At 36.9% G+C, this 26,465-nt stretch overlaps 3 protein-coding genes across 3 annotated transcripts; 1 reads left to right on the top strand and 2 right to left on the bottom strand.

Annotated features, from left to right (window-relative positions):
• Positions 1–10,634: 10,634 nt before the first annotated feature.
• LOC134746945 (protein phosphatase inhibitor 2-like) lies at positions 10,635–13,617 on the bottom strand. Its single transcript, XM_063681517.1, has 2 exons — positions 13,085–13,617; positions 10,635–12,558 (listed from the first exon to the last, which is right to left on the bottom strand). Exons 1-2 carry the CDS (start codon positions 13,487–13,489, stop codon positions 12,490–12,492), a joined length of 474 nt encoding a protein of 157 aa, XP_063537587.1. The 5' UTR covers positions 13,490–13,617; the 3' UTR covers positions 10,635–12,489.
• Positions 13,618–14,397: 780 nt separating this feature from the next.
• Positions 14,398–21,348, top strand: LOC134746469 (zinc finger protein 502-like). Its single transcript, XM_063680867.1, has 4 exons — positions 14,398–14,677; positions 14,937–15,077; positions 16,096–16,269; positions 18,452–21,348. Exons 1-4 carry the CDS (start codon positions 14,554–14,556, stop codon positions 20,299–20,301), a joined length of 2,289 nt encoding a protein of 762 aa, XP_063536937.1. The 5' UTR covers positions 14,398–14,553; the 3' UTR covers positions 20,302–21,348.
• Positions 21,349–21,619: 271 nt separating this feature from the next.
• LOC134746419 (zinc finger protein 660-like) lies at positions 21,620–26,048 on the bottom strand. The gene is made up of 3 exons (XM_063680786.1): positions 25,774–26,048; positions 23,435–24,062; positions 21,620–23,077 (listed from the first exon to the last, which is right to left on the bottom strand). The coding sequence occupies exons 2-3, from the start codon at positions 24,039–24,041 to the stop codon at positions 22,032–22,034; spliced, it is 1,653 nt and encodes a 550-aa protein (XP_063536856.1). The 5' UTR covers positions 24,042–24,062; positions 25,774–26,048; the 3' UTR covers positions 21,620–22,031.
• Positions 26,049–26,465: the final 417 nt, after the last annotated feature.

Here is a 26,465-nt window from a genome sequence, read left to right as displayed (position 1 = left end):
CCGTACCACCGTAGGCGTTTCTCTGTTATCGGTGCGACTTTGAAACTGCCCCTGATGTACTGGTTTCTAATCTTATCTAACAGAGTGACGCCAGCAGACCAACGCAGCATGCGCATCTCTGTGGTGTGAAGTTTGTTTAGATGGCATTTCTTCGGACGCCACGTCACCGAAGTGTCAAAACTGAAATTGAACTTTATGCACATGCACGTAAGTCTATGTTGATCTGTGGTCTTTGACCGACTAATCCGTCTTTGGCGCTGGACCTGCGGTGCCGATATATCCGCCATTGACGTCTAAAAGGTGTTTCAGACATTCGCAGTTACAAATTAGGCACGGAAACTTGGAAAGGCATAATCATTTAATTTTAAATACCGTCAACTGGGGTGAATAGGGGCGGCTGGGGTGAATAGGGACGAAACATAAAATGTGATTTACCTGACAATTTCGTCACAAATACCCACACAAATAGTATCATACAAAATTTACTATTATTTTTAATCGAATGATACTATTTGTGTGGATATTTTAGAAAAAAATGTCAGCTAAATCACATTTAAAGTTTTGTCCCTATTCACCCCAGCCACACCTATTCACCCTGGTTGACGGTACTTTTTTGAAAGTTGCTAATTGAAGCTTGCCTTTATGGAAATTATATAAAGGAGCCAAATCTCTATGTATGAAAAGTTTCCATCAAAAAACAGTAATTAGGAGGCGCCACCATACATCGAAATACTATCAAAAACAACCTACGTAATTTGGTCGGGTTATTTGTTACCTTATATGGTTCATGTTATACTCATGTCCCAGAGCCTAACTAGCGCCACTGGAGAGATTAGGAACTATTATTTAAAGCTAAAAGCGGTCACTTTTGCAACAATTCTGCCATAAGAGATTGGCATCCTTTCTATACCATCCATACTTGCCTTCCGGGCTATTAGACTACAAGCTTGTGATATTCGGAAAATAGGTGCATATTAGCATATTACGGCGTACCCGATTTCGATGGTGCCACATTTGCGGTAACTTACGTCAACTCTAAGTTTTCGATAATTTCCTTTACAATATAACCAGAAACTACAAAAACAACACAACAAATGTTAAACGCCTTCGATAACCTTTCTACCTTCTCGTATATAGACAATACATAGCTGAAAATTATACACAATTATCGCTTATTGCGTTCCCCAGAGACAAGTAGGTATAGGTATATTACGATTAATCAATTGTATTGGCTTTTTAGCTCTTAAAGCCATTATAAGGCAGAGGGAATATATTTCCCACATGATTTTGAACTTTGTTTCAAAGTGATAGGGTTCAATTTTGCATAACTTCTGACACCCTTATGTCTTGTAAAGGATTAAGTTGCATCCACATTGCAGTTAACTTTTGTGGAGCAATCTGTGCAAATCAATATTAGGTACGAGTTCGTAAGAACTATTATATAATCTGTGGTACGAGTAACCTTCTTTAATTATTGAAAAATACTGTTGCTCCTCAAGATGTAACTGCGGTATGGATGCACCTTAACAGTAACGATCTTATCCCTCGTCATAATGTAGCTTTTCGTCAAGTATTTCGCACCTTTTCTAATGAAATGTAGCATTTTTTTCAAATTGTATACAAAAAGAAACAAAACAATACACCTTATCATTATCACCCATAATTGAAATAGAATTAAAGTTTTTCAATTAAAGGAAAAATTCTAACATTCACCGCTACGGGCAAGACTCGGAACTTGCGACCTTTTAGAACACCGGTCCAATCGCTCTTACCCAACTAAGCTACCAAAGCTTACCAGCAGCGTGTGATTTTTTTAAATTAAAGTTCAAGTCAAGAACCAGTATAATCTTGATTTCACAATGTCTTACGCACGGTCTCCGTATTAAATTTAAACTGTAATATTAGTAGCTAGGACACCAAGGTCAAAGATAGATATAACTCCGTAATAGATGGATACAGTCTAAGGAAAAAACGTGCCTCGAAAATCAAGAAAATTTGATTCTCGTTCAGAGGGCGCTACTAGTTTTGGCCTACAGTCGTATAGATGGCGTTGACGGTTTCGTTTGTTATTTAACAATTTTAACGCAAATACGCAATTTTAAAGAACATGGGTCAAAATCATAAAAATAATTAATGCAAATAAAAAAAATCATTTATCCATATTTAAATACATTCTATCGTATTTTTATAAATCTTCATTTTTAGTTTTAAAGTGTGTCGACAGATGGCAGTGAATTTACTGGGGTTACAAAATTTACTATGACAGTACCGCTCTAGTATAAATTACTCTATGCCAAGGTTAATACTTAATAGCCCTTACATCAATTTGTTACAACTGTTACAACACGTTAGCTCAGCTACAGATCGCAATACATTGCATTGTCAAGTAAACACAATTAATACATATTGTCAGTCACTACGCTACCTCTATTCGCCTATGTAACCTTTGACAAGCTCGACAATCTCAATGTTTGACGTCATACTATCCAGTGGCGTAACTAGGAGGGGATGGGGGGGGGGGCAAAATGGGCAAAAGGCAGCAGCAGGGAAACTTTTGTCAGTCGTCAGGGTGCGCAAATTTGGTGACTGCCCCGGGCGCCATATCCTCTAGCTACGCCCCTGATATTATCATACAATGGTAAGGCTTTTCTCACACTGACAGCACGAGCTGCGCAGTAACAGATTTACAAAGTAGGTGAGTTAGTTAATAATGCATGAGCTGTAAGCTCAGCATCTCACTGAGGACAAATCCCCGCGGGACGTCTTATGCACGGTGATTTTGTTGAGACTGACATCTGAGTGTGGGTCATAAATACCTACTAAACAACTTTTACTATGACGCCAAGCCCGAAATCGACAAAAAAATCTGATGGTCCATGGAAAACAATGACATTATGATTGATATGATTCGCCGAAATGTGTGACAGCATTGTTTTTGCTTTTTCCGGGTTGACCCCATAGTAGGTAAAAGTTGTTCAGTATGACCTACGGTCAGCAGAAGTTGCTAAGCGGGCGAGGTGGTCAAAATTACCTTGACACGCTCTTATTCTCTTTACAATGAAGTCGCGACGAGATCACTGAGCACCTGGCTCGCTTAACAACTTCTGCTGCTGACAATACATATTCAGTTATTCACCAATCAGTGTGGTCAGACATAACAAAATCACCCTGTATGTCGCTGTATCAGTGTGAATCGTAAGTCAGAAGCAGAAAACGGACAAATACACAAATATAATGTTGCTGTCATGAAAATAAGTTTGTATAAATTATTGATAGTACTAGTTGTTGGTATTGCATAGTTAGTATTAGCTGATATGTGCGTATTGTGCATGACAGTGACGCCGGCGCCGACAGGCACCATTGCGGTCCAAAAAAGTGATATATAATTAAACCGGACAAGCGCGAGTCGTACTCGCCCACCTATGGTTCCGTACTTTTTAGTATTTAATCACATTTAGAAACGGGTCTATCGCGAATGTAAATGTGATTTAATATGTGTTTAAACCGCGAAAGTTTTAAATTTTTAGTATTTGTTGTTATATCGGCAACAGAAATACATCTGTGAAAATTTCAGCTGGTGCAGCTACCGCTGGTGACAGACAGAAAGACAGACAGTGGAGTCTTAGTAATAGGGTCCCGTTTTTACCCTTTGGGTACGGAACCCTAATAATAGCTTTGCTAACGAAAACACAAATGTCAATTTCTTGACCTCCGTTGTCTGATACTATACAGTTCATGAAATTAGGACAACTACTTATTGTAAGCGATAAGCGATAGTTTAGCTAATTGCTAGAAGCGTATACTTAATCCAGAATGGAGCACTTATATACGTGGCTAGTACAAACAAATTTCGCTTCTATTTTTAAGCATATAAAGTATACTTTTCTATGGTATTCCTTGTTCATTAGATGTATGCCATGGTTTGATTAATAAAACACGAACCTAACACCTACCAACTGTGCCATTAAATTAACACAAGATACAACTAAGGCTATTCAATTTGGAACCTTAATTCAAAGGAAGATGACTGAAGTTGGCAAATATTGGAAGCAAACAGCGGAATAGAAGTTTTAAATTGAGGATATCTTTGTAACTGTTCCTTGTCACAGTAACAATCAATATGAAAGTCGTTAGGACCTCATACTATTGTCACTGTGAAAAGGTACGATATTGGTCAGAAATTAAATTCCTAAACCATACTTATTGAGAAGTCTATAGTTATTATATTTCTCAAGCTTCATTCTTCAGATATAAAAACCAGGTAGTCCTTTAACCTACTAGGCAACTCATCGCATGTTTAAAGTGGGTAGCAAAAACTTTAACTCAAACAGGTCTATCCCTACTTTTCCCCCTAGTCTTCATGGGGCGCGCGGCTTGCCGCCATTGCTCTTTCTTTTTATTTGGTTTTAGATGGCCCAACAGAAGAAACTCAAGCAAAATTGCCGAGTGATAATAGATTCTTCAGATTCTGAAGAAAAATCAGATACTTACTTAAGTGTAACTATTTTAACTATTTTTGTAAAAAACTTACACTTTGTGATCAAATACCTTGCACTTACTTAGTACCGCGCGGGCCGTGAGTCCACGACTGGTAACTATAAACCTGGGGGGCGGCCTAGAGTCGTCACGAAGATAGAACTTGCTTGGGGTTGGCCGTGAGTCAACACGATAGCAATGCATAACACAATTTAATAAATCTATAGCGGTTCTCGATCAAAACCACGCACATTTTGAAACACCAAGTTCAAGTTTTTCTATGTGCAATAAAGAATTATCTTTTAAGTTCAAGTTCAAATATACTTTATTCATGTATAGGTAATCTATGTAATCTAAAACCTTACGGGTTTTATTTTGAAAAACATTCGAAGTCTACCCTCGAATTAAAAATATTTCTTTTAAATTTTTTCACCAGCGCTCCGCGGTTCATTTTTGATTTGTGCGTGTCAGAGACACGTCGGTCTAGCTGCCGAAACGTTCGGCACAAGACTACATTGCCTTTTAAAATAAATCCTTACATATAAAATATATTTGGATTTTTAATATCCAATTATATGTGACAATAAATTTTACTCACACCTAACCCATAGTACGGTACTTTTATCCGCCCAGAGGTTGAATTTGAATAAACACGAGACTACCTCGTAAATTTATAATTGAAACAATACAATAGTACCTATATTGTTTTTATATTACCCACATAAGTATAACTTGTCTCTAAAATTGGGAATTGCTAAATAGGTGTACCTACATCACGTCACGTGATGTGAATCTGATCGAAATTCCTAAACTTAAGCTGGATAAAATCTCTTTTACCACAAATGAAATGGAATAAACTAAGTGGTAATACCCTGCACAATGCATATATTTTGGTGACGATTTTCGAATGTTTATATATGCATATAACCATACAAATTATTGGGATACGTACGCTAATATTGTTATGGGATATATAAAAATATAAATATATTTATAATACCGTGATCGCTTAAAGGCATAGGCGATGTCAGTATCTAAGTACCTTGTGTCTGTTTAAAAATATGATTTTACTTTTTTAAGTGATATTGAATAATTAAATAATTTGAATCATCCAATTGTAACAAAGACACCTAACTGAATTGAATTACAGGAAAATGGGTTTATTCATCATTATCTATCTAATAAACCCAATGAAACAATTTGTGAGTACTGAATATGAAAGAAAGAAAGAAAATAACTTTATTTTGCATGAAATATGGTACAAAAGGTGGTCAGACAATATTATACATAAGTAACACATATTTCACCAGCATCTGGCATGCAAAAAACTAAACTTACAACGAAAGCTAAGAAACAAACGCAAACACGTTTTACGCTTATTTCTTCATAAATACAAGTTCATGCCGAAGCCTGACAAAGTGACCATTAGAGTACCATCTAACTGAGTTAATGATAAAGCGGTTTCGGTACAATTTGGCTAAATACACACGAATATATTTGTTCGCATCTCTCACAGATATTTAATATTTATTTTTATGGTCGTAAATAATGGGTAACTAGGTAAATACCTATTAACCTGTATCAAAACTACAAAACGATTACCTTCCGATTATCTTTTAAAGGATTTTAATTTTATTAATAAATGATTGTATTGCATTGTATTGATCACCCTCAGATTATGCACATAAAAATATAAATACATAATTAAGAAGCTAATAGAAACCGTAAAAAATCAATAAATGACTAATGCACCTATGGTTCAACTCTCATGTGTCGGTCGCGATACTCTTTCAGCTATCATCAATACGATGTTACCATGCAATACGTTTTTGCCAAGTTTAAAATATATGTGCCTTGATATTATAAGTTTAGTAACTGTAGTTGGTGGGGACCCACCACTTGCAATACCGCTATGTCATTAATATAGCACATTCATGACATAAGTCATGGATTAAAATATTAAGATGAATCCACTTAATATAATATTTGTTTTCTGAACTCAACAATACAACCATAGTAGCAATACAGCAAAGGCAATTTTTATTATTATTCCGGCTTTAATGTTTACATTTTAAAAATATACAACATTACGTCGCACAGTCTTTCGTTCCTTGCAGAGCGAATACTTGAATGGAGGGCATACGTTTTTAGATTTGATGCTTAATATCTGAATTTCTGTGGATTGATATTCATTTCATTTCATTGATTGCGTGGTTGATTGCTGTGCTTGTCCCGTTCGCGTTGCGAGAATAGAAGCCGCTACACCATTATTTGTGAATATATGGTCAATCGCGCCTTGCGGTCAATAATAGTAATTTAAATAAAATAAAAAAGGTTCATATCATTTATATATTCTATTTAAAGGTACTCGTCACATGCAGCTATTTATAAATATATGCTAAATTAATTCCTAATGATGTTTGTTAAACGCTGATTTTACCTACTCAGGTTTAACTGGATATTATTATGCATTTTAATAGCTCGAATATATGTACATTAGGTACGTACATATAATTAAATGATAAATAAATATTCTGTTACCATTAATGGACCTTGGACCATTCATTATATGTAATATGAGCGCAATAATAAACATTTGAGTTTGAGTAAATTACAATCTTATTTGAAAGATTACTTCGAAAGCTGAGTAGACTGCTAGTCTTATAAATTATTTTTGTTTAGAATACCTTTGGTGATGCCACACATATGACATGCTTTATGCTTAATAACTGAACAGAAAGCATAATTTATGCACGTTCATATATTTTTTAGATTTCAGGAACGTGGTGGATTTTTTAATTTGATAAAAATCAAAATATAAACGACGTTAGACATGTTTCGAGCAAATACATGTTTTTTTGTTAAGTTGAAGCTCTCGAAAACGCGCTAGGCCGCGTGAGTCTTTGTCCATTGCACGCCGGGTCACTATTCGTTGATCAGGAGCTGCTGTAAGCCGATTTGCGCGTGCACGCGCCTAATAACTGAATTTTCTCATTGTCGTCGTCTGCTCAGAGATCATCGTAAACAGGATGAGTCGGCGTGAGACAGACATCACACGGCCTACGCGTCATAAGCGTCAAGACGCGGGGAAAGACATCACAGCCACAGCGTTCCCACCCTGTCTGGAGGTAACGCTGGGTTGTATCGTTAGCCTAAATTACTTCTTATCTTCGTAGATAATTACACTTAGACGAGCCTGAATCTTGTCATCAATAGTGTACTGTTCTAAGCGTTCAAAAATTCCGTATCGCGGACAAGCACTGCCAGTGAATTTTAATACATTTCACAAAAGGACATATGTCTTATGAGTTTACTCGTATTAAACTTTTTCAAATCGAATTAAACTTAATGCAAAGTTGACCACTAATTGTATGGAATCTTAGTCAACTAGGTTTTATGAAGAACAAATTAGATTTTGTTTAAATATCCTAATACGTAAAAGTATATATATATATATACAACCTGGCTATACCTAATATATGTATACCTTTTTGAACCTGCATTGCTAAACTTTCCCGTGCTTCTTAACAATGCCTTATAACTCAATTGGAACAGTAAACTTGTGTATAACATACACATATGTACATGGTAGATAATTATTCATACAAATATGTTTTCAGAAATAAATATGCTATGATAATATTGATAATGGGAAAGAATGCAGCAAAACTTTCAACTCTTAACATCTACCTGGTTTTTATATCTGAAGAATGAAGCTTGAGAAATATAATACATGATCAAACGAACTTCAAAGTGAAGTTCGATCAGTATTATATGAGTAAGCTTCATTCGAAGATATAACTACCCTCCCTCCCCTATACCCGGAAAGAAAGTTTTGCTTTAGAAAGTAAAGTCTCTAAAAATAATGAGCAATGGCGGCAAGCCGCGCGCCCCATGAAGACTAGGGGGAAAAGTAGGGATAGACCTGTTTGAGTTAAAGTTTTTGCTACCCACTTTAAACATGCGATGAGTTGCCTAGTAGGTTAAAGGACTACCTGGTTTTTATATCTTCGAATGAAGCTTACTCATATAATACTGATCGAACTTCACTTTGAAGTTCGTTTGATCATGTAATAAGAAGCATCTCTTCTATTTACTGTATGTGACGTTTTCAACCAAAAGGTACCACATTGTCGCTTGTCGATAAGGTTGATTTCAAATTAAAGCTATATGGAAATAGCGCCTTATTGACAACCGACAATAAGTACCCTTTTGATTGAGATGGCACAATTGTTTTTGCATCTTGAATTCATTCCAAAACTTCTATCATATTCAAATGTGACATGTCAACTTTTCATGGCTTAAGGGGCGCACTGATTATCAGTCCGCCGGACGATATCAGCCTGTCAGTTGAGCGTCATCAAAAGTTGACAGTTCCGAACAACTGATAGGCTGATATCGTCCGGCGGACTGATAATCAGTGAGTCTCTTTAGGTTAAAAATTATGAAAATACAAAATATATAAACTTACATAAACGATGCAAATATGCAATAATAGATTAGAAATTGTGTATAAATTACCATATGCTCATTGTATTTAATTTAATGCTTTTAGTTCGACTCAACAGCCTTGGAAGGAACCACGTATGGCATCTTTGATACTGAATGGAATTATTTTGATATAATTTATCACAAACTATAAATAATAGTTTGTATTTTAATAATTAAATTAATCTGGTATTTAAGTAATTGTAAGTTATAAATTTTAACAGTTTCACTTTTTCCAAACAAAATGTTTTTATCAACTATTATTTTCAATAATTGTCACCGTCAGGCTGCGTTTCCAGAGATGTGCAAGGATGCATAGCGAGGGATGTGTTCGTTGAGAACCCTTAATTTGCTTTCCTCGCTCAGCACAAGTGATTCTATATTGGTTCTTAACAAACACACCCCTCGCTACACATACTTACATATTATTATTTATTTATTATATGTGACGTTTTCAACCAAAAGGTACCACATTGTTGCTTGTTGATAAGGTTGATTTCTAATTTAAGCTATATAGAAATAGCGCCTTACTGACAAGCTACAATAAGTACCCTTTTGGTTGAAAATGGCACATATATCTGTTAAGACTGCATCCTCCAAATATAGACAGAATAGCTTCCTGGTTCGCGCGAGTCGAAGGCTAAATGAGCTATCGAAAGAACTTGATATCGATATATTCAACTGTAAAGTTCCTAATGTGAGGCATAGTTTGGTTGAGCGGTGTTTTATGTGAGCGACATTTCTATTAATGTAATGTTACTCGTAGATGTAATCTTTTTTTCTTTTTTTTTTGTTTCGTTTTCATTACGCGATGAAATGCATGGAATTTATCAACTTAGTGTATTGGCGCCTTGTCACTAAATATGTATTCTTCATTTGAATCTGATCAATTTTACTTTAGAGTGTTTTTTATCTGGAACTATGTGACCTCTGTTGTTATTGAATAAGTATACCTATAAGTAGAAGCCCCTAGAGGGGCTAATGAACTAAGTGTTCAAAACTTAGGATTATTGTAAGGCTTCCATCGCCATTAATTTTCAATTTGGTATGTTTTTTATTTTATGTTATTTTTTCTCTCTTTTTTGTACGCATGTGTGTGTGCGTAAGTGTTAGCATTAGTTTAAAATTGAATATTTTGTTACTACCTGTGAGTTCTTGTAATTGGCTTCCTGTTTTAATCTTGTTGTTTATTGTAAGTGTATAGCTGTTGGTTCTCCTTAACATAAATAAATAAATAAATAAATAAATATGGTGGAAACACAGCCATGGTTAAGTCAAAAAATAGTTGGTAAGATAGTTTATTCCACTTGGAACTTCTATGGGAACTATGATGTATTTGTGGCACTTTTTAAGTATAAGATAATCAAAAAGATTGACTTGTATAGTCTGTACAGTCACCATCAGATATATCGGAGCGGTTCAGGCGCTCACCATATCTGAACACGCCTCTATTGTCAGGGCGTTAGAGTGCGTGTTCAGATATTGTGAACACCTCGGCCGCTCCGATATATCTGATGGCGACTGTACGCTTTTCTAAGAGCCAATTCGCTATAGATTTACTATGCCAATTACATGCCTTACGGCCCGGCCACATCGCGCGGCGGCGGCGAGCGGCGGCCATAGGTGGGAACGAAAGGTCCGATCGCTGTCTCGCTCCAACCTATGGCCGCCGCTCGCTGCTGCCGTATCTGAGTCAATGAGGGCTAACGCGTATGAATTCGCCGCTAGGGGCGCTAGTGTAGATGGTGGTCTTTTCCATAGTTCGAAATGTCAAATGTCACTTGTCACTTCAATGACTGACAGCTGTTCTTTAGTCTTTTGGACCACCATCAACAGAGGCGCCAACTGGTGAGCAAAAAAAAGATAGCCCTCATTTGTATTTGATTCTAAACATTTTGTAGACTTTTTAAGTTATGGGTGTCTGCCGTACAGTCAACCCTGGTAATTTTGAACATACAGTCACTATCAGAGGCATCAGATAACTGGCCTCGTTTGTTATTGAAGTAAGCTTATAATAATAAATTTATATAGAATGTCACGTCGGGTCAAACAGTCACACTGACATTGCTCATAAAATCAGAAAATTATTGTTGTAATTTCATGCCCGACCACTTCTAGTTCTACTTGACTGTACTACTGACATTCATCTTTTGTTTAAAATCCCAACTAATTTATCTAGATAAAAATGAAACTGATCTAGATAAATTCAAAATAACAAACAACGGGTTATTCAGTTATTTCAAATAAAAGATGATTTAGATCTTCCCGGTTATTCGTAAATAGATAATTTTTGCCCAACTCTGCCTGTTCCTAACTCTATCAGCCGCACATAGTGTCTTTACATTGAAACAATCTAGAAATATAAATTTCATTGTTTAGCACAAAATTTTATTATTATTGTCTTTCATAAAAATTACACACATTTTAAAGTTTAACCTTAAAAGACTGTAAAATGTCACTAAACGTGTCGTTTTAGCAAAAGGTACCACATTGTCGCTTGCCATAAGGACGCTCTGTCAGGTTATTCATATAAAGTTACTAGCAAATTTTGTCCTTATGGTAAGCGACAATGTGGTACCTTTTACTTGAAAACGTCACAAATTCTAAATTAGCAAGATTGACTGATGGAAGAATTGATGACAGGTTACATAGCAATTATGAACCTGAAGCTTAAATATTAACACCATGAATACAGATGTACTGCAGTTATTTTCCATCGTATTTTCACGGAAACATACGAACCTGTCTTGCTATTTCAGTCAGTCTTGGTACAAAAAGTACTGAGGTTGACTGAGGTAGCATGACAAATTCGAATGAATAAGTACGATGGAAATCAATTATGCACTACATCTGTAATAATTGTGATGATTTGGCTCTTGAATGACATAAGGTCAATACGGGTAAGTGTGGTCAGCCTTCACATTGGGGCCTGTTTACACATTGGCTACTTGCACTTAGTGGCAAATGTACAAACAGCAACGCTCTTATTTAAACTTTTACGATTTTTACTCGTTATTATTCACAACGACAACGGAAAACGTTCAAGTTAATAAACAAGACCGTAGTTCAAAAAGCTCGCGCGCCTAGATGTTGATGTCAACTTTAGTCTTCTCCAATACCATGTGGACAACGCCATCCTCGAAACGTTGGAGGTAAATTTAAAACTTATTTTACGCGATTAAGTCCCATCGTGAAATAGCGAGCAACACTCTTAACATTGGTGGAACGAATGCCTTTTGTAATAAGGTATACAAACTGTCAGTTAACAGTGTGGGCGATGGTATGAAGTCGCAATAAACACTAATGAATGTAAACAGGCCCAATGTGATGGCCAGCCACACTTACCCGTATTTACCTTAATGTAATCGCCAAGCCATAATGCTAGAACACAGGCCAAGATACTGATAATAATAATACTCGCAGCAGGTTCGTCTGACTCACAAGGTCGAATGGTCAGTTAAGAGTGGACTCTACAAGCCGTTACACGCAGCTTTGGAGGCGGAGATGGGGATGTGTGCACAGCAGTCAGGTGGTCTGTTTCTCTTCATCTTCCTCTTCCTCTTGGGCTAGCAGCTTTCTAGCGAGTTGTAATGCCTGGAAAATAATTTATATTAACCATTAAATTTGCATCTGCTGCCTGGAGCCAAAGGTAGGTTTTTAATGTTTCTTCCCTCCTAGATAGAAAAGACTGAAAACCAGTCAATTTTACAAAATTACACCATACACCAAAAAAACCACCATGTGTACCATGTATTGGTACACCAAAAAAAATTTTTTTTTATTGTTTTGTGCTATAGCAGCAAACCGAGATAAAAGAAAAAAGTGGTTTTATAAGAACCAAAACAAACTGCACAATGATGCACATGATTTTTTTATATAGAAGATCATTACTTTTCCTATTAGCATAGGTTGATATATCTTATTATCTCCTTCATATGTCTGTTGTTTGTCATGTTTTCACTTGCTTGCTCCCTATTTATATCTCCATAACCGTGACCTTCGTTTGTACTTGCTTATAATTTACTTACATTTATTTTGTGCTTACCATTGATTGATTTGCTGCAATATTAAGCGTCTTTCAAAAAGCCTTTCACTGAGTTTTCCTAAAACCGCAACTCACCTGGAACTCATTATAATGCATTTTCCTCTTCTTCTCAAACTCGAGCCGGCGCTCCCGCGCCTCGTCCGATTCGTCCATGTCATCATCACTGTCGGTCTCCACGCACTTAGGTGGTTTGTTCATACTAGCCGCCAGCTTCGCCGCCAAAATGTTCGCGTCCAGCTCATCTGCCGGCTCCATATCTCCGTCAACGGTTTCAGAAAACGGTGTCTTCGGCTCGTCCACTTTCATGTGCCCGTAATCCTTATTCGCCGGGTGGAACGTCTCCATTATGTTAATCTCGTCGAATCGCTGCTCCTTCGCCCGCTTGCTCGTCGACGGAGCCCCATCGCTGCTATGCACGTCCACGCTGCGTGACGTCTTCAGTATACCCTTGGAGGGCTTCTTTTGCAAATTCTGAGACATGCCGCTAATACTGTTGCATTGTACAAAGCAAACGGGTGGGTATTAAGTAATTTTCAGCTTTTACTTTACCAAATAAGTCATGTACATCGATGGTTTTTCTAAATTCTAGTTCTACCATAATTTGACAATTCGTGACAGAAGTTGGTGTTGTCATTCTAAAATCTAAATTAAAATTAAACTTAAGGGGTATACCTACAACCTACAAGTCATATATAGTTGGTCAAACCAAATTGGCAGTAATAAGAACAAGAAAAACTATACTCATCCTTTTCTTTTGGGTGCTAGTACTAGTGTAAGACAAAGATAGTATGATTCTCTCTGTATATGCTTGAAATGAGACAGTTCTTTGAAAAACTAAAGCAAAAAAGCTTTGGTAAAGCGATATCTTTTTCTCGCTCTTACTTATGGGTACGACTTGGTACGACGCACAATGACCTTGGTGCGGTGCCATGGTGTATTATGGATATTACACTAACGGCAAACGCCGCGCCGGGAAAAATTCAACGTTTTTCATACGGCCACACTGGGATTATCGTGATAATCAACGGCGTTTCCCGCCGTTTCGTGTGGCTCCGGCATTAGAATTTCTAAAGTATACATTTTATTGGTTTTTGTTTTAAGGGGGGTACCGCTGGGCTACCGCGAAAACCGAAATTCGCAAATTGCTGGGATCTTTCTCTTTTACTCCAACGAAGGCGTAATTAGAGTGACAGAGAAAAATGCCCGCAATTTGCGAACTTCGATTTTCGCGGTTATTGACCAGATAATTATGCTAGAAATAAAACTGCAGTTTCGCAAATGTATACTGTATCACTATCCGAATCCGAACGCACCCTTGTTAGTCAAAAACATTGCCACATACAAAAAAAAGAAATGTCAAAATTGTCATGTCAAAGTCGCCATCTTGTTGCATATGTCAGGACTGTATCGTGTCTTTCATTTACATATTTTTTTATTTTAATATTATTATTTAATTTATTTCTGAATATTTTGTTTCGTTCCTTGAACGCGAATTAATTTACGCGTATAGTTGCCGTTCCAGACAGAAGTAGCACGAAGACAGAATGTCTACGAAGCTGGTTTATGTGAAAGTGGAGTGTGAGTTGGACACGCAAGAATGTAATGTGAAAAAAGAGGCGAAGTCGAGTTCTGAGGAGCCCCAGCTCATTAACCATGACTTTTCAAATGGTAAACATTTATAAAATTCATTACTGTTGATAGGGATTGATGGTGTAATCCCATTTGCCCCCGATGGGCACAGATGGGAATAGGTACATTCCCATCTGTCCCCGCCTCATGTATGGCGGCAGTCACATGGGGCGGGGAGAAGTGGGAATATACCGGATTGATTTATGTAAGAAGATCATCTTGGAAATTTTGTGATTATTCGAGGAATTGGCTGAATTTCAAGTAAAACCTGAATTTTAAGCTTACAATTATCTTTCAGTACATGTCAAGGTGGAACCATCATATCTAAATGAAGGGGCTCAAGAAGTGGAGTGTGACTGGGACACCAACATGGAAACCTGCAATGGGAAGAAAGAGACGGAGTTAAGTCCCGAGGTGCCTGGGCCCAGTGATGCAGACTGTTCGTATTATGATAAGTCTTGTTTCATTTTTACCTGGACTTAATAAAATATGAACTTTCTATCAAAAGTCTTCATTTAACTGTCAATTTTTTGAGGATGGATCCTTTTTGTCTACTACGTCATCCTGACTGCATTTGACTGCAAAATAAAAGAGTGCAATGTTTTGGAGTATGGTTATATGTTATATTATTATTAATGTACTAGTTTTTGCCCGCGACTTCGTCTGCTTGGAATTAGTAATTTGGGTACCTTAATTTTTAAACAAATTTGCTTTTAAATCCATCCTTTTTTTTCACCCCCAAATTGGTCCACTCTATAAATTTCCACCCCATTTAAAAAAAATATTGTATATCCTTCCCCACAGCTCAAACTATCTCCATATAAATTTTCATCTAAATCGATTCAGCGGTTATTGATTCCCCATACAAATTTCCGCCCCTCTTTTCACCCCCTTAAGGGGTGAGTTCTGGGATAAAAAGTATCCTATGTCCGTTCCCGGGACTCAAACTATATATGTATACCAAATTTCAACTAAATTGGTTCAGTGGTTTAAGCGTGAACAGGTAACACACAGTAAGACTTTCTGTACTAACTACCACAAATTAATATTGTCTTCGGTTACCGCGATAGTTACTCATGAAATAAAACTATGAAAACGGATTATATCGCGTATATTGAATTTATAACACATCCCGACGTTTCGAACTCTTTACAGCGTTCGTGGTCAACGGGTGACACCCGGGTGAGTCACCCGTTGACCACGAACGCTGTAAAGAGTTCGAAACGTCGGGATGTATTATAAATTCAATATACGCGATATAATCCGTTTTCATAGTTTTATTTTACCACAAATTACATAAAGTTGTTTGTTACTACTATTATTACTGAATGTATTACCAGTGTGTTACAAAATGTATGCAAGCAGATTGCGAATGACTAGCGCATTTACCAAATCAAGAGAAATTTCAATGTTTCAACAAAATAGATAATAATTATTTTCATTCAATCCTTTTTCAGTACATGTTAAAGAGGAACCAGGGCTGATAGTTATCAAAGAGGAGTCACACAGCAGCGACCCCAATGCGGCAGCCGAGAGTGAAGAGTGTGACTTATACATGAACCACAACGTTGAGGATGTTGTAGTGCTGGGCCCAAAGTTACTGCAGTGGCCTAATGGGTCAGCGTTTCAAGGTCTGTATTTTTTTAACGCCAGTAAAATATTATCAGCGTTCGACAATAATAAGACAGGACACACGCTGATCTAGTTAAAATATGTTGTGTCCCTGTATATAAGGAATGTTGTATTATGATTGCACAGCTGTATAATATAAGCACTAGTTAATCACTACATAGTGTAAAACAAAGTCGCTTCCTGCTGTCTGTCCGTCCCTATGTATGCTTAGATCTTAAAAACTACGCAACGGATTTTGATGCGGTTTTTTTAATAGATAGTGATTCAAGAGGAATGTTTATATGTATAATATATCAGCATTGCACCCGTGCGAAGCCAGGGCGGGTCGCTAGTAATGGAATAAATTAGTCTTCAGTCTAGTAGTAGTAAGTCACTTTATTGTACAAAAATCAAAACAAAACAGGAAATAGTGCATTTCGATGCTAGTGCGGAAAGTATGTCATTATTTCACGAGTACCGAGATATGGGGACGAGTGAAGAATGACATTTCCGCACGTGTATCGAACGACGTTTTTTTTAATACAGTTGCGAAAAAATAAGAAAAACAACAAGTAAGGAATTCGAAACTTTTATATTATTAATTCTGTGACATCATTGACATTATGAAATGGTGTTTTTTTAGCTGGGTGTTATTATTATTGAACCCACTTCAATGAAAGATTTTTTTTAAATGCATGTTCTATAAGACGGAAACAATTGTAAATATAAAACATTGTACTATTATTACCCAAATATCGTTAATTACGATTATTTGTGTATCGTACATTTATAAAAACAATATCGAATGTTGCCTTTGGAAACTTAAAGCAGAAAGAAAAAACGCCTCTTCTTTGACAGACGTTCCGTTCTATTCAGACAACTTATTAAGAACGGTTTTTCAATATTCAATATAAAAAAAAATAGACGTGTTATAATGATGAAGAGGTAAGTAATAAAATATGAAATATGTATATTTTTCGTATTCTTACTTTAACAGTAGGTTTTTATGTTGATTACGACGTTTAAAGGAAACTAATATTAACACTCATCAATAAGTAGTCATAAATTGGAACAAGAATAAATTTAAAAAAATTGGAAAAGTAAAAAGCACTAGTTCGCGAAAACCAACTTTCCGCACGCTAAACAGCTACGTAAAGTAGCACTTTTTGAGCAACTGTATTAAAAAATAACATTCGTTATTAGAACAAACGCGAACTTATCCCTTTAAGGGATCTCTTCCAGTTATCCTTTGAACAACTTAGGAGAATTTAAAGTCTACCTTCCTCGGGGGGCGTCGTGGTCGTGGTAGAATGTTTGCGATCCCAGGAGGCCCCCCCCAAACGGCATAGTGGGAAACGCCGGGTTTTTTTAAGTCTACCCTCCTAAGAAAACTTTACTCACCAGACGCTGGCCCCTAAAGTGTCATCAACTGTTTTGTTGTGCATTCAGTTCTTTATTTAATAAATATTTCCTATTGCTAATGCTTTAAGAGACATTAAAACACAACCGTCGCCATACGATCGAACTTACGCTCGTATTTGCACAATGCATACTTTAACCCTTTAATGCATGATTTTTCTTTTTGTCTGAAATTAATATATATGTTACATAATTGTTTACTGATTCTGGACAAAAAAATAATAATTAAGACATCGATTTCACTTTTAAATCAGTGTTAGAATTTACATAGGGTAAATCATAATTTATGTAAATATACAATTATTGGTAAACCGTAAAATATATGAAAAATCTTACTACCATTAGAAATTAACCCTATTTATAATATACCTATTAAAGTAAAGCTTTTAAATATTTGCAAACCGAAAAAAACCGCCTAAATTACATACTAAAATCTTCAACTTTTCCAAATTTATCAAATTTTCCGCCATTTCGTCTTAAAACAAATGTAACTTTTTAAAACTAAAATACTGCGCAAATTTGAATATAACATCGGAAAATGTATTAATTTACGATCAAAATAATTATACAGGACTAAATCGATTTTATCTAATTACTTATACATAAAATTATATGTTTTTTGTTGTATACCTATAGGTTGCATCCATCACTGCATTTAAGGGTTAATGTTAAGCCAATGTAATGCCAAGTTACATGTTGTTTTAAAACGAGAACGCAAGTTCCATGTATGGCGTCGGCTATGTAACACTTGTAGCATTGGAAACCAAAAACATTATTTTACAGGGGCACAGATAAAAACAGAGAATCTTCCAACACAAGGTTGGAGCTGCTCGGTTAAACTGGAGCACGTGGAGGTGGACGCTGCGCGGCGCACCTGTCGCGTAGGGCGCCGCACCTACGCGCTGCACCAACCAGCCTTCTTCTGCGACTTCTGTGGCTCCTCATTCCAAGCCAAACAGCTCCTCGTAGACCACGAAACAACAGAACACGGTGCCCAAAGTTTCATATGCAACAAATGTGAATTTACGACTGGCCACAGGACGATTATGAAGGCTCATATACGTAAACACAACGCGACCCGACTGTTCCGTTGTGGTATCTGTAGCTACACGAGCTTATTGAGAACATCCGTGCGCCGTCATCGAAAAACGCATAGTGTAGAATCTTTCAAGTGCAGATACTGTGACTTCAAATCTCGTAATAAAAATTATTTAATACTTCACGAGAAGACGCACACTGGTGAAAAGCCGAATTTTAGATGTGATCACTGTGATTTTAGTTCCGTCCAAAAAGCTAACTTGGAAAGGCACATGTTGTTGCACATGGGTATTAAACCGTTTAAGTGTAGCAATTGTGATGTCGCGTGTAGTTCTAAATCAGATTTACGAATTCATCAGAGAATACACACGGGGGAGAGGCCGTTTAAATGTAACCTCTGTAATTTTTCATTCACTTCGAACACGAGCTTACGTTATCATCTGATGCGACACACCGGCAACATGCCTTATAAATGTGCCCATTGTGACTACAAATGTTGTAAGAAACCAAAGTTAATAAGGCATCTGGCGACGCACACTGACTTTAAGCCTTTCAAATGCAGCCAATGCGATTACCGGTGCAATCAGAAAGCAAACTTAATGAGACACCAGTTGAAACACACTGGTGGAAAGCCTCACAAATGTAGTCAATGTGACTACACAGCCCGGTATCATTCCAGTGTACTGAGACATCAAAAAACAATGCATAATGGTGAAAACAGTGTAGTGCTTAAATTGGACTTGAAAATTCATGAGACCAATAATACTAGTGATAGTGGGGATAAACCCTTTAAATGCAGCCACTGTGATGTCTCTTGCCAACGGAAGTTTAACTTGAAAAGACATCTAAGAAAGTGCCACAATGAGACACTTGAAAAGTTATATAAATGTACCGATTGCGAGTACACTACTGATTTTCCCCATAACCTAAAACTACACCGGCTGGTTCACGCAAGGGATAAGCTTGCAAAACTTAAGCCATTTAAATGTACGCATTGTAAATACAGGTGTAGTAAGGAAGCAGATATGCAAGTACACATCATGACCAAGACACATACGGATGAAAATCCTCTAAAATGTAGCTACTGTGACTACTCATGCCGTGTGAAGAAAACTCTGCGAAAACATTTGATGAAACATGGAAAAAAGCCTTTTACATGCAAATTGTGTGACTTCACATGTGATACGTGGACAATCTTACAAAGTCATAAAGTCGTGCACGTTGGTGAAAAGCGATTTAAATGTACCGTTTGTGATTATGCGTGTACTAGCTCATCATTACTAGTACACCACAAGAGAGTACACATTGAGGAGAAGTCATATGCCTGCAACATCTGCAATTACAAGGCTGTTCGGAAATACAGCTTGAAACGTCACCTGATAACACATACTGATTATAAGCCTTTTAAATGTAGTTATTGTGATCATTCTTGTAGGCATGCATATATGCTACGACGACACGAGGCATTGCACAAAAAGGAAACCGTTAATGTAGCTAGTGTAGCTTTAAGTGATGAAACAATTTTAAGCCTCCAAGGGCCGGTTTCGCCCTCACAAGAACAGCAAGAGATAGTTGTGAAACAGGAAAACGTATGAACTGTAATCCTTTAAGGCCGTGGTCGTCATATTGTATGAGAAAATAGAATAATTTCTAAGGAACCTGTGTTCTTACGCAGTGGATGGCGCCATTCGAAAACCTTTGATAAATAATAATGTCCTCATTTTCATAGTCTACACTAATAGCAATTAGGGGTCGTCCATTAATTACATCACACGTTTAGGGGGAGGGAGGGGTCAAGAAAACGTGACATGTTGTGACAAAGGGGAGGGGGGAGTCACAAACTTTGTGACGTCACTTTAACTTCATCAGTAACTGAATTTTTTTTAAATTAATTTTATTCGCTGTACAGTTAAATAAACAAGTTTTTGGAACGATATTCGTTTTTATTCGTTTGATTTTCTTTCTTAATCAGTTTTGGGTTATAAAATTACAAAATTTCTTTTTTCAAAAATATTTTGATAAAATATTAATAACACTTAGATTTTCAGATTTCGTTGAAAAAATGTGACGTCACACCAGGGGGGGAGGGGTCAAAAAACCTAGATATTCGTGTGACGTAATTAATGGACGACCCCTTATTAGAAAGATGTGTATGTATGTGTGTATGCGTGCGTGCGTGTGTGCTTTTAGCCGGACGACCAAAGATCTATTGACTTGCGCCAAAGAACCTACAATCTCAAACACTATTTGGATATTACTGGATCCAAGAAGTTATTTTACGATTTGTCTTTAAACATTATTTAAAGTTATACTCCAATTCTTGTAGTAGTGCTTTTAGTAAAATAAAATGATTGTTGTATGTTTGATACATTTGATTTGTATGCAGGTTTCGCAGACCCTACACATTTAACCTTTTCGACGCCGTGTCAAACACAAAAGCAGTCATCCAGACGCCACGTCACCGAAGTGTCAAAACTGATATTGAACTTTATGCATATACATGTAGGTCTATGTTGCTCTGTGGTCTATGACCGATTAATCGGTCTTTGGCGTTGAACCTACGGTGCGTATATATCGGGCATTGGCGTCCAAAAGGTTTAATGCTTTGCTTACTCTCAAGCTTAATGGTCAGTATTTTATAAACAACTCGTATGTGTGTATTATTTCATTTTTATTCCCTCTACGATTACTCCCACCCCTTGCAACTTTCGAGGTAATAAGCAGATCAAACCTCTGGAATCTAAATGGTCGCGCCAATCCCAATCAATTAAAAAGTTAAGGATGTTCTTCTACCTCCAATAACGGCGCTGCATGAAAAGAGACTCAACACGAAAGATATGAAAGCAAATAGGGCAAAGTGTTTAACGCTGTTGTAAGTTAAAGGTATGAAAAAGAGAAAGTAAAACGCTCAGAAAAGTTGACAGGTATTGTATTTATATTAAACCCTAACAATAAATAAATAATGTTAAAACCAGTTACTGTCAACATAATAATTATATCCTTTTATTACTGATTGTGTCACCTCCCATCCTTGGCACGTTTATCTATTCCTCTTCGAGACTAATAAGCCCAAACTCGCAACTTTGGCTACGTTTTCACATATATTTCCTTTCGACTGCATCAGTAGACAGCTCAATGTTATCATATTATTGAACATTTAAATATTGTCTACACGGGTTATTTCCACTAGTTACCACCAAGTTCTTACCAGTGGTAACTCGGCGTAAATCGGCGTCTCTCTTCGTAAAAACTATGGCTGCGCCCTCTTTTAACACATGTATGTTTTTTACAAGTTTTGGAAGCGTTGTTTCAGTGCACGAATAATTTACTCAACTAAGGAGGTGGACTTTTTATCAACGTGCAATGTATTCAGGTGTGTTTGCAAAGCGTATTTATGCAGAGTTTCATAATTGCAATGGTCACATTTTAACATCTGTGTGACCTGCGCCTCCGTGTGTAAAGTCTGGTGTTTTCGTAAATCACGATTACGACTACACTTGTAGTCGCAGTGGTTACATTGGAACATTTTATCGCCAGCGTATCGTTTCCGGTGCTTGAGTAAGTCTGATTTTTGGCGGCACGCGTAATCACATTCGCTGCATTTGAAAGGCTTTTCATCCGAATGTGTTGTCTGGTGTTTTCGTAAATCTGATTTCCGCCTGCACTTGTAGTCGCAGTTGTTGCACTCGAATGGTTTCTCCCCAGTGTGTCTCATCTCATGAGTCTGTAGAGTGTATTTATGCCTGGATATAAAATCGCAGTAGCTACATGCAAAACTCTTCTCTCCAGTGTGTATCATTCGGTGTATTCGCAGGCTTGCTTTTTGATAGGACTTGAAATCGCAGAGGTCGCATTCAAACGGTTTTTCACTGGCGTGTAGTACCTGGTGTCTTTGTAAGCTATCTTTTCGTGTACATTTGTAATCGCATTCGCTGCACTGATAAGGCTTGTCCCCTGTGTGTGCCCTCTCATGGATGAGTAAGCTTCCTTTCCGATTGCACTGATAATCACAATTTCTACATCTGAAGGGTTTCTCTCCAGTGTGAGTCATCTCATGCTTTTTTACATCTGATTTACGTTGACACGAAAAATCACAATAACTACACTTAAATTTTTTTTTACCGGTGTGTACGATTTGATGCCGTTTTAAATATATTTTATTAGGAGTAGAGTAACTACAGAGATTGCAGTTGTGGATTAATGTTGTAGTGTGTAAAGTGTTTAAATGTGTCCTCAAACTCTTCCTGTCATTTGTTGTGTAGTCACATTGAGGGCACATGTAATATTGAAGGCTATGCTCTATTTCAAGTAATTCTGGCTTGTCGGGGCAGTTCCCATCCGGCGCCATTTCCTCTGCTTTGGTCTGCATCTCTGCAAAATGATGTTTGGTCTATTAATGTGGCAAACAGAACAATAAAATCAAGTGTGTTGTTTCTTATACATATAGATGTGCAAGTTGCGGAATGTTTAAAAAAAGTTGGAAAAGTTTTTGGAAATTTGAGGAAAAATTGAGGAAACTTTAATTGTGGAGACGGAAAATTTTGATTCTCATACAAATATATGACAAGTTTCCGAGATTTGTTAATGTGGAAATTTCGTAATTATGGAAACATTCCGACGGCACATAAGTTATGCAACATAAAAAATGTTATGAAATTTGAAAATTACATTTTAGTTTACACAAAATCATCCTTCTTAGTGGAAAGATGTATATTCCCTAAAACCGACCTGTTAGTTTAGAGGCAGCATAAGGCCGGTGAATTGATTCAAGACTTAGCACAACCTCCTCCTTAACCTCATGTTTCTCATAAAGCTTATCCCATGCGGTTGCTTCACTCGCACACATATTTTCATTGTCTTCTATCTCCTTTTTTATATGTAGGCCAGGCTCTGTTACAAATTCTGCCTCTCCCTTGACTTTATGGACATAAGCACTGGTCCATGTGGCCTGACTTGTAGAAGGCTGAGTACTCTCATGGCACAATGGCTCAACCTTCACTCTGGGCTCTGTAACATACACTGTTTCTATGACTTCATGGGTATAAGGGTTGGCTGTGATTGTCTGGCTCGTAGATGGAGTACTGTCCTTGCTAAAGGGCTCCACCTTCACAGTTCCGGGCTTGGTTATTACACACACTGTCTCTTTAGTCTCTTGTGTTGCATAAGAACTGTTCCATGCATATGTGTGACTCGTATCAACATCTGTACTGTCCTCGCAAGGCTCCTCTTTCACAGTAGCTATGCTGGGATGTATATTTTCACACAATTCTTCAGGCTCAGTCTTCACATAGGTTTCTTCCGGTTCCATCTTTATGGTTGCATTTTCTAGTTCCATGTCAATGTGGTTAATGTACACCTGCAATAAATAAACAGTAATGTAGCCTAACGTGTAGTCATCAGCAAAAGTGGCAGGTGTTCAAAATGATCTGACCACAACTTTTTTTTATTAAGGGGCTTTTTCGATTAAACAAATATGTTGCCCATAAGAACAGACCAAATTAACAGAGAAAGAACATCCCATCGTCATTATGACGTCGCTGACGTCATTTTACGTCATTTTGCTACCAACCAAATGTAGTTAAAGTACATCACAAGTCTTTTCCAGTCCAGCTATATTCCAGTACTACAAATATGCAATAATTAAGTATCATTCATCATAATCATCATAATAATAATAGCCTTTATTGCCAAAACTAAAACGGTATTACATTATATTTATAAACAAATTTACTTAAAAACTAACACATTGGATTGTCCGGATTAGTGGTCAGCGTGTCTTGTGACACAGGCCTCTCCCAGCTGTTTCCGTTCCTTTCCTCCGTTCAGGTAAGTATCATTACCAATCTCTTTATGGTATTGCCTGAGTTTCTCTACCTTTTATCACAGAAAAATGAGTATGCTTAGAGTGCTCACTCCATACATAGATAACCCATTAAAATAAGTTTCAAGCGAGTTAAGAAAACTTATGAAACTAATGAAATGAAATCGTTTATTCACAATGAACATATGGTAATATAAGATCTTAAATTACAAGCATTGCGTCCCATGGCTCATAGGAGCATAGTTAGGAGTGCTCAGAATATAGTTGATTGGTGTTACGGTAGCTTTTTTTGAGCAATAAATCTCCCTTTTTTGTGAGCTTTATCAAGAGGTGTTGGAATCTGGTACCGAACAATTCAAGATAGACCCTTGTGGATACCCTGGTTTGATTCTGCCAACCTCTCTAGAAAAGTGTTAGTCTCAGCTTTCCGAGTCCGGTCTGGACACATCCCTACAAACAAATTTCTGTGCATGATGGGTGTTAAATCGTCACCACTGTGTGCAAACTGTCAGAAGACTGATGACTTGTCTCACGTGTTGTTGGAATGCGTCCGGAATTCGGACTTGAGAAAAAGAATTTTTGGTAGTCTGGGCTCCATGCACAATGGACAGATCAATTGTTGGTTGGCAGAGCCTATATCGGACAAAGCAATCAGTGTTTACCACTTTATTGACCTCTCCCTTGAGTAGGGAACTATGATAGCACCCATGAGGCTGACATGTTCACCTAGAGTGTCCAAAGCCTCCAAAAAAACCAGATAAAAAAAAAAAAAAAAAAAGGTTCAGTTTAACTACTGGTAGGTTGAATTTACGTTATCAATAAAGAATATTTGGCGATAATATACATTTTCTTATTACTTAGTCTGTTCTCCTAATTTAATCCTTATTTATCAATCAATCAATCAATAATAATTTATTTCGAACAAATAAGTTTATTATTTATAAGCTTAATAAGACCGTACCGTCGGAATGGTTTCGGTTTCAGCAAAAAATCTGGATTCGGCCCAATATTAATTATAACATTGCTTTCCCACCAAAGTAACATAAGTATACAAACTATCAGCTTAAGTATAAGAGGAAAAAGTTTGAGGAGTTTAAATAATAAGGAAGCAAAGTCAGCAACATCCACTTTTTTACCTGGGGATGTTGCTGAGTTTACTTTTATATGGTACAATTCTATGCTACACATTTGGTCTGGTCTGACTATCAGAAAAGTACTTGTACACCTTAAAATACGTATTACGTACCTCTGATATCGAAAACAAGACTGAGTAGCCCGGCTATTTATTTGACAAAAACCCGAACCAACCAAGTATTATTTATATTATAAGCCTTGAGCCTTGGTATCGTCATCTTTACGGATTTTTAGGTCAAAAATCAAGAATACGAGTATCACAGATCATACAGGCTACATTATTCGTTAGTTTTATGTAAATCGCTGATATAAAATCTAACAACAATGTATTGAATTTATTGACCACAAAGTCCACAAAATACAAATTATATATAACCTCAAAACTTTGACAGTTTTGACAGTCAAGTGGCACGTTTGAAAACGTACACATGGTACACGTCAACAAAAGTATAGTCTCCATGGTTGGTCCTCAGAATGACTGGTCAAACCAAATTGGCAGTATATAAGAACAAAAAAAAAAACTATACTCATCCTTTTCTTTTGGGTGCTAGTGCTAGTGTAAGACAAAGATAGAATGAGTCTCTCTGTCTATGTTTGAAATGAGACAGTCCTTTGACAAACTATATATTGTTTTCTAAAGGAGACGGGACAATCAAGTTGACAGTAATATCTGAAATTAAATTGGCGTCAACCACATTCGAGCGCTTGCAATTAAAATATTGCCCGCAAATGCCCATACTGGCGTCAAAAATTGTAATTGTTTTGCGTCCATAGTTGTTCCGTCAAACAATAGACTAAAAAGAA

Source organism: Cydia strobilella, chromosome 13 (assembly GCF_947568885.1).
Source record: "Cydia strobilella chromosome 13, ilCydStro3.1, whole genome shotgun sequence".
NCBI lineage: Eukaryota > Metazoa > Arthropoda > Insecta > Lepidoptera > Tortricidae > Cydia > Cydia strobilella.
The sequence above is the reverse complement of the archived record's forward strand: the minus strand, read 5'-3'. Positions and strand labels throughout refer to the sequence as shown.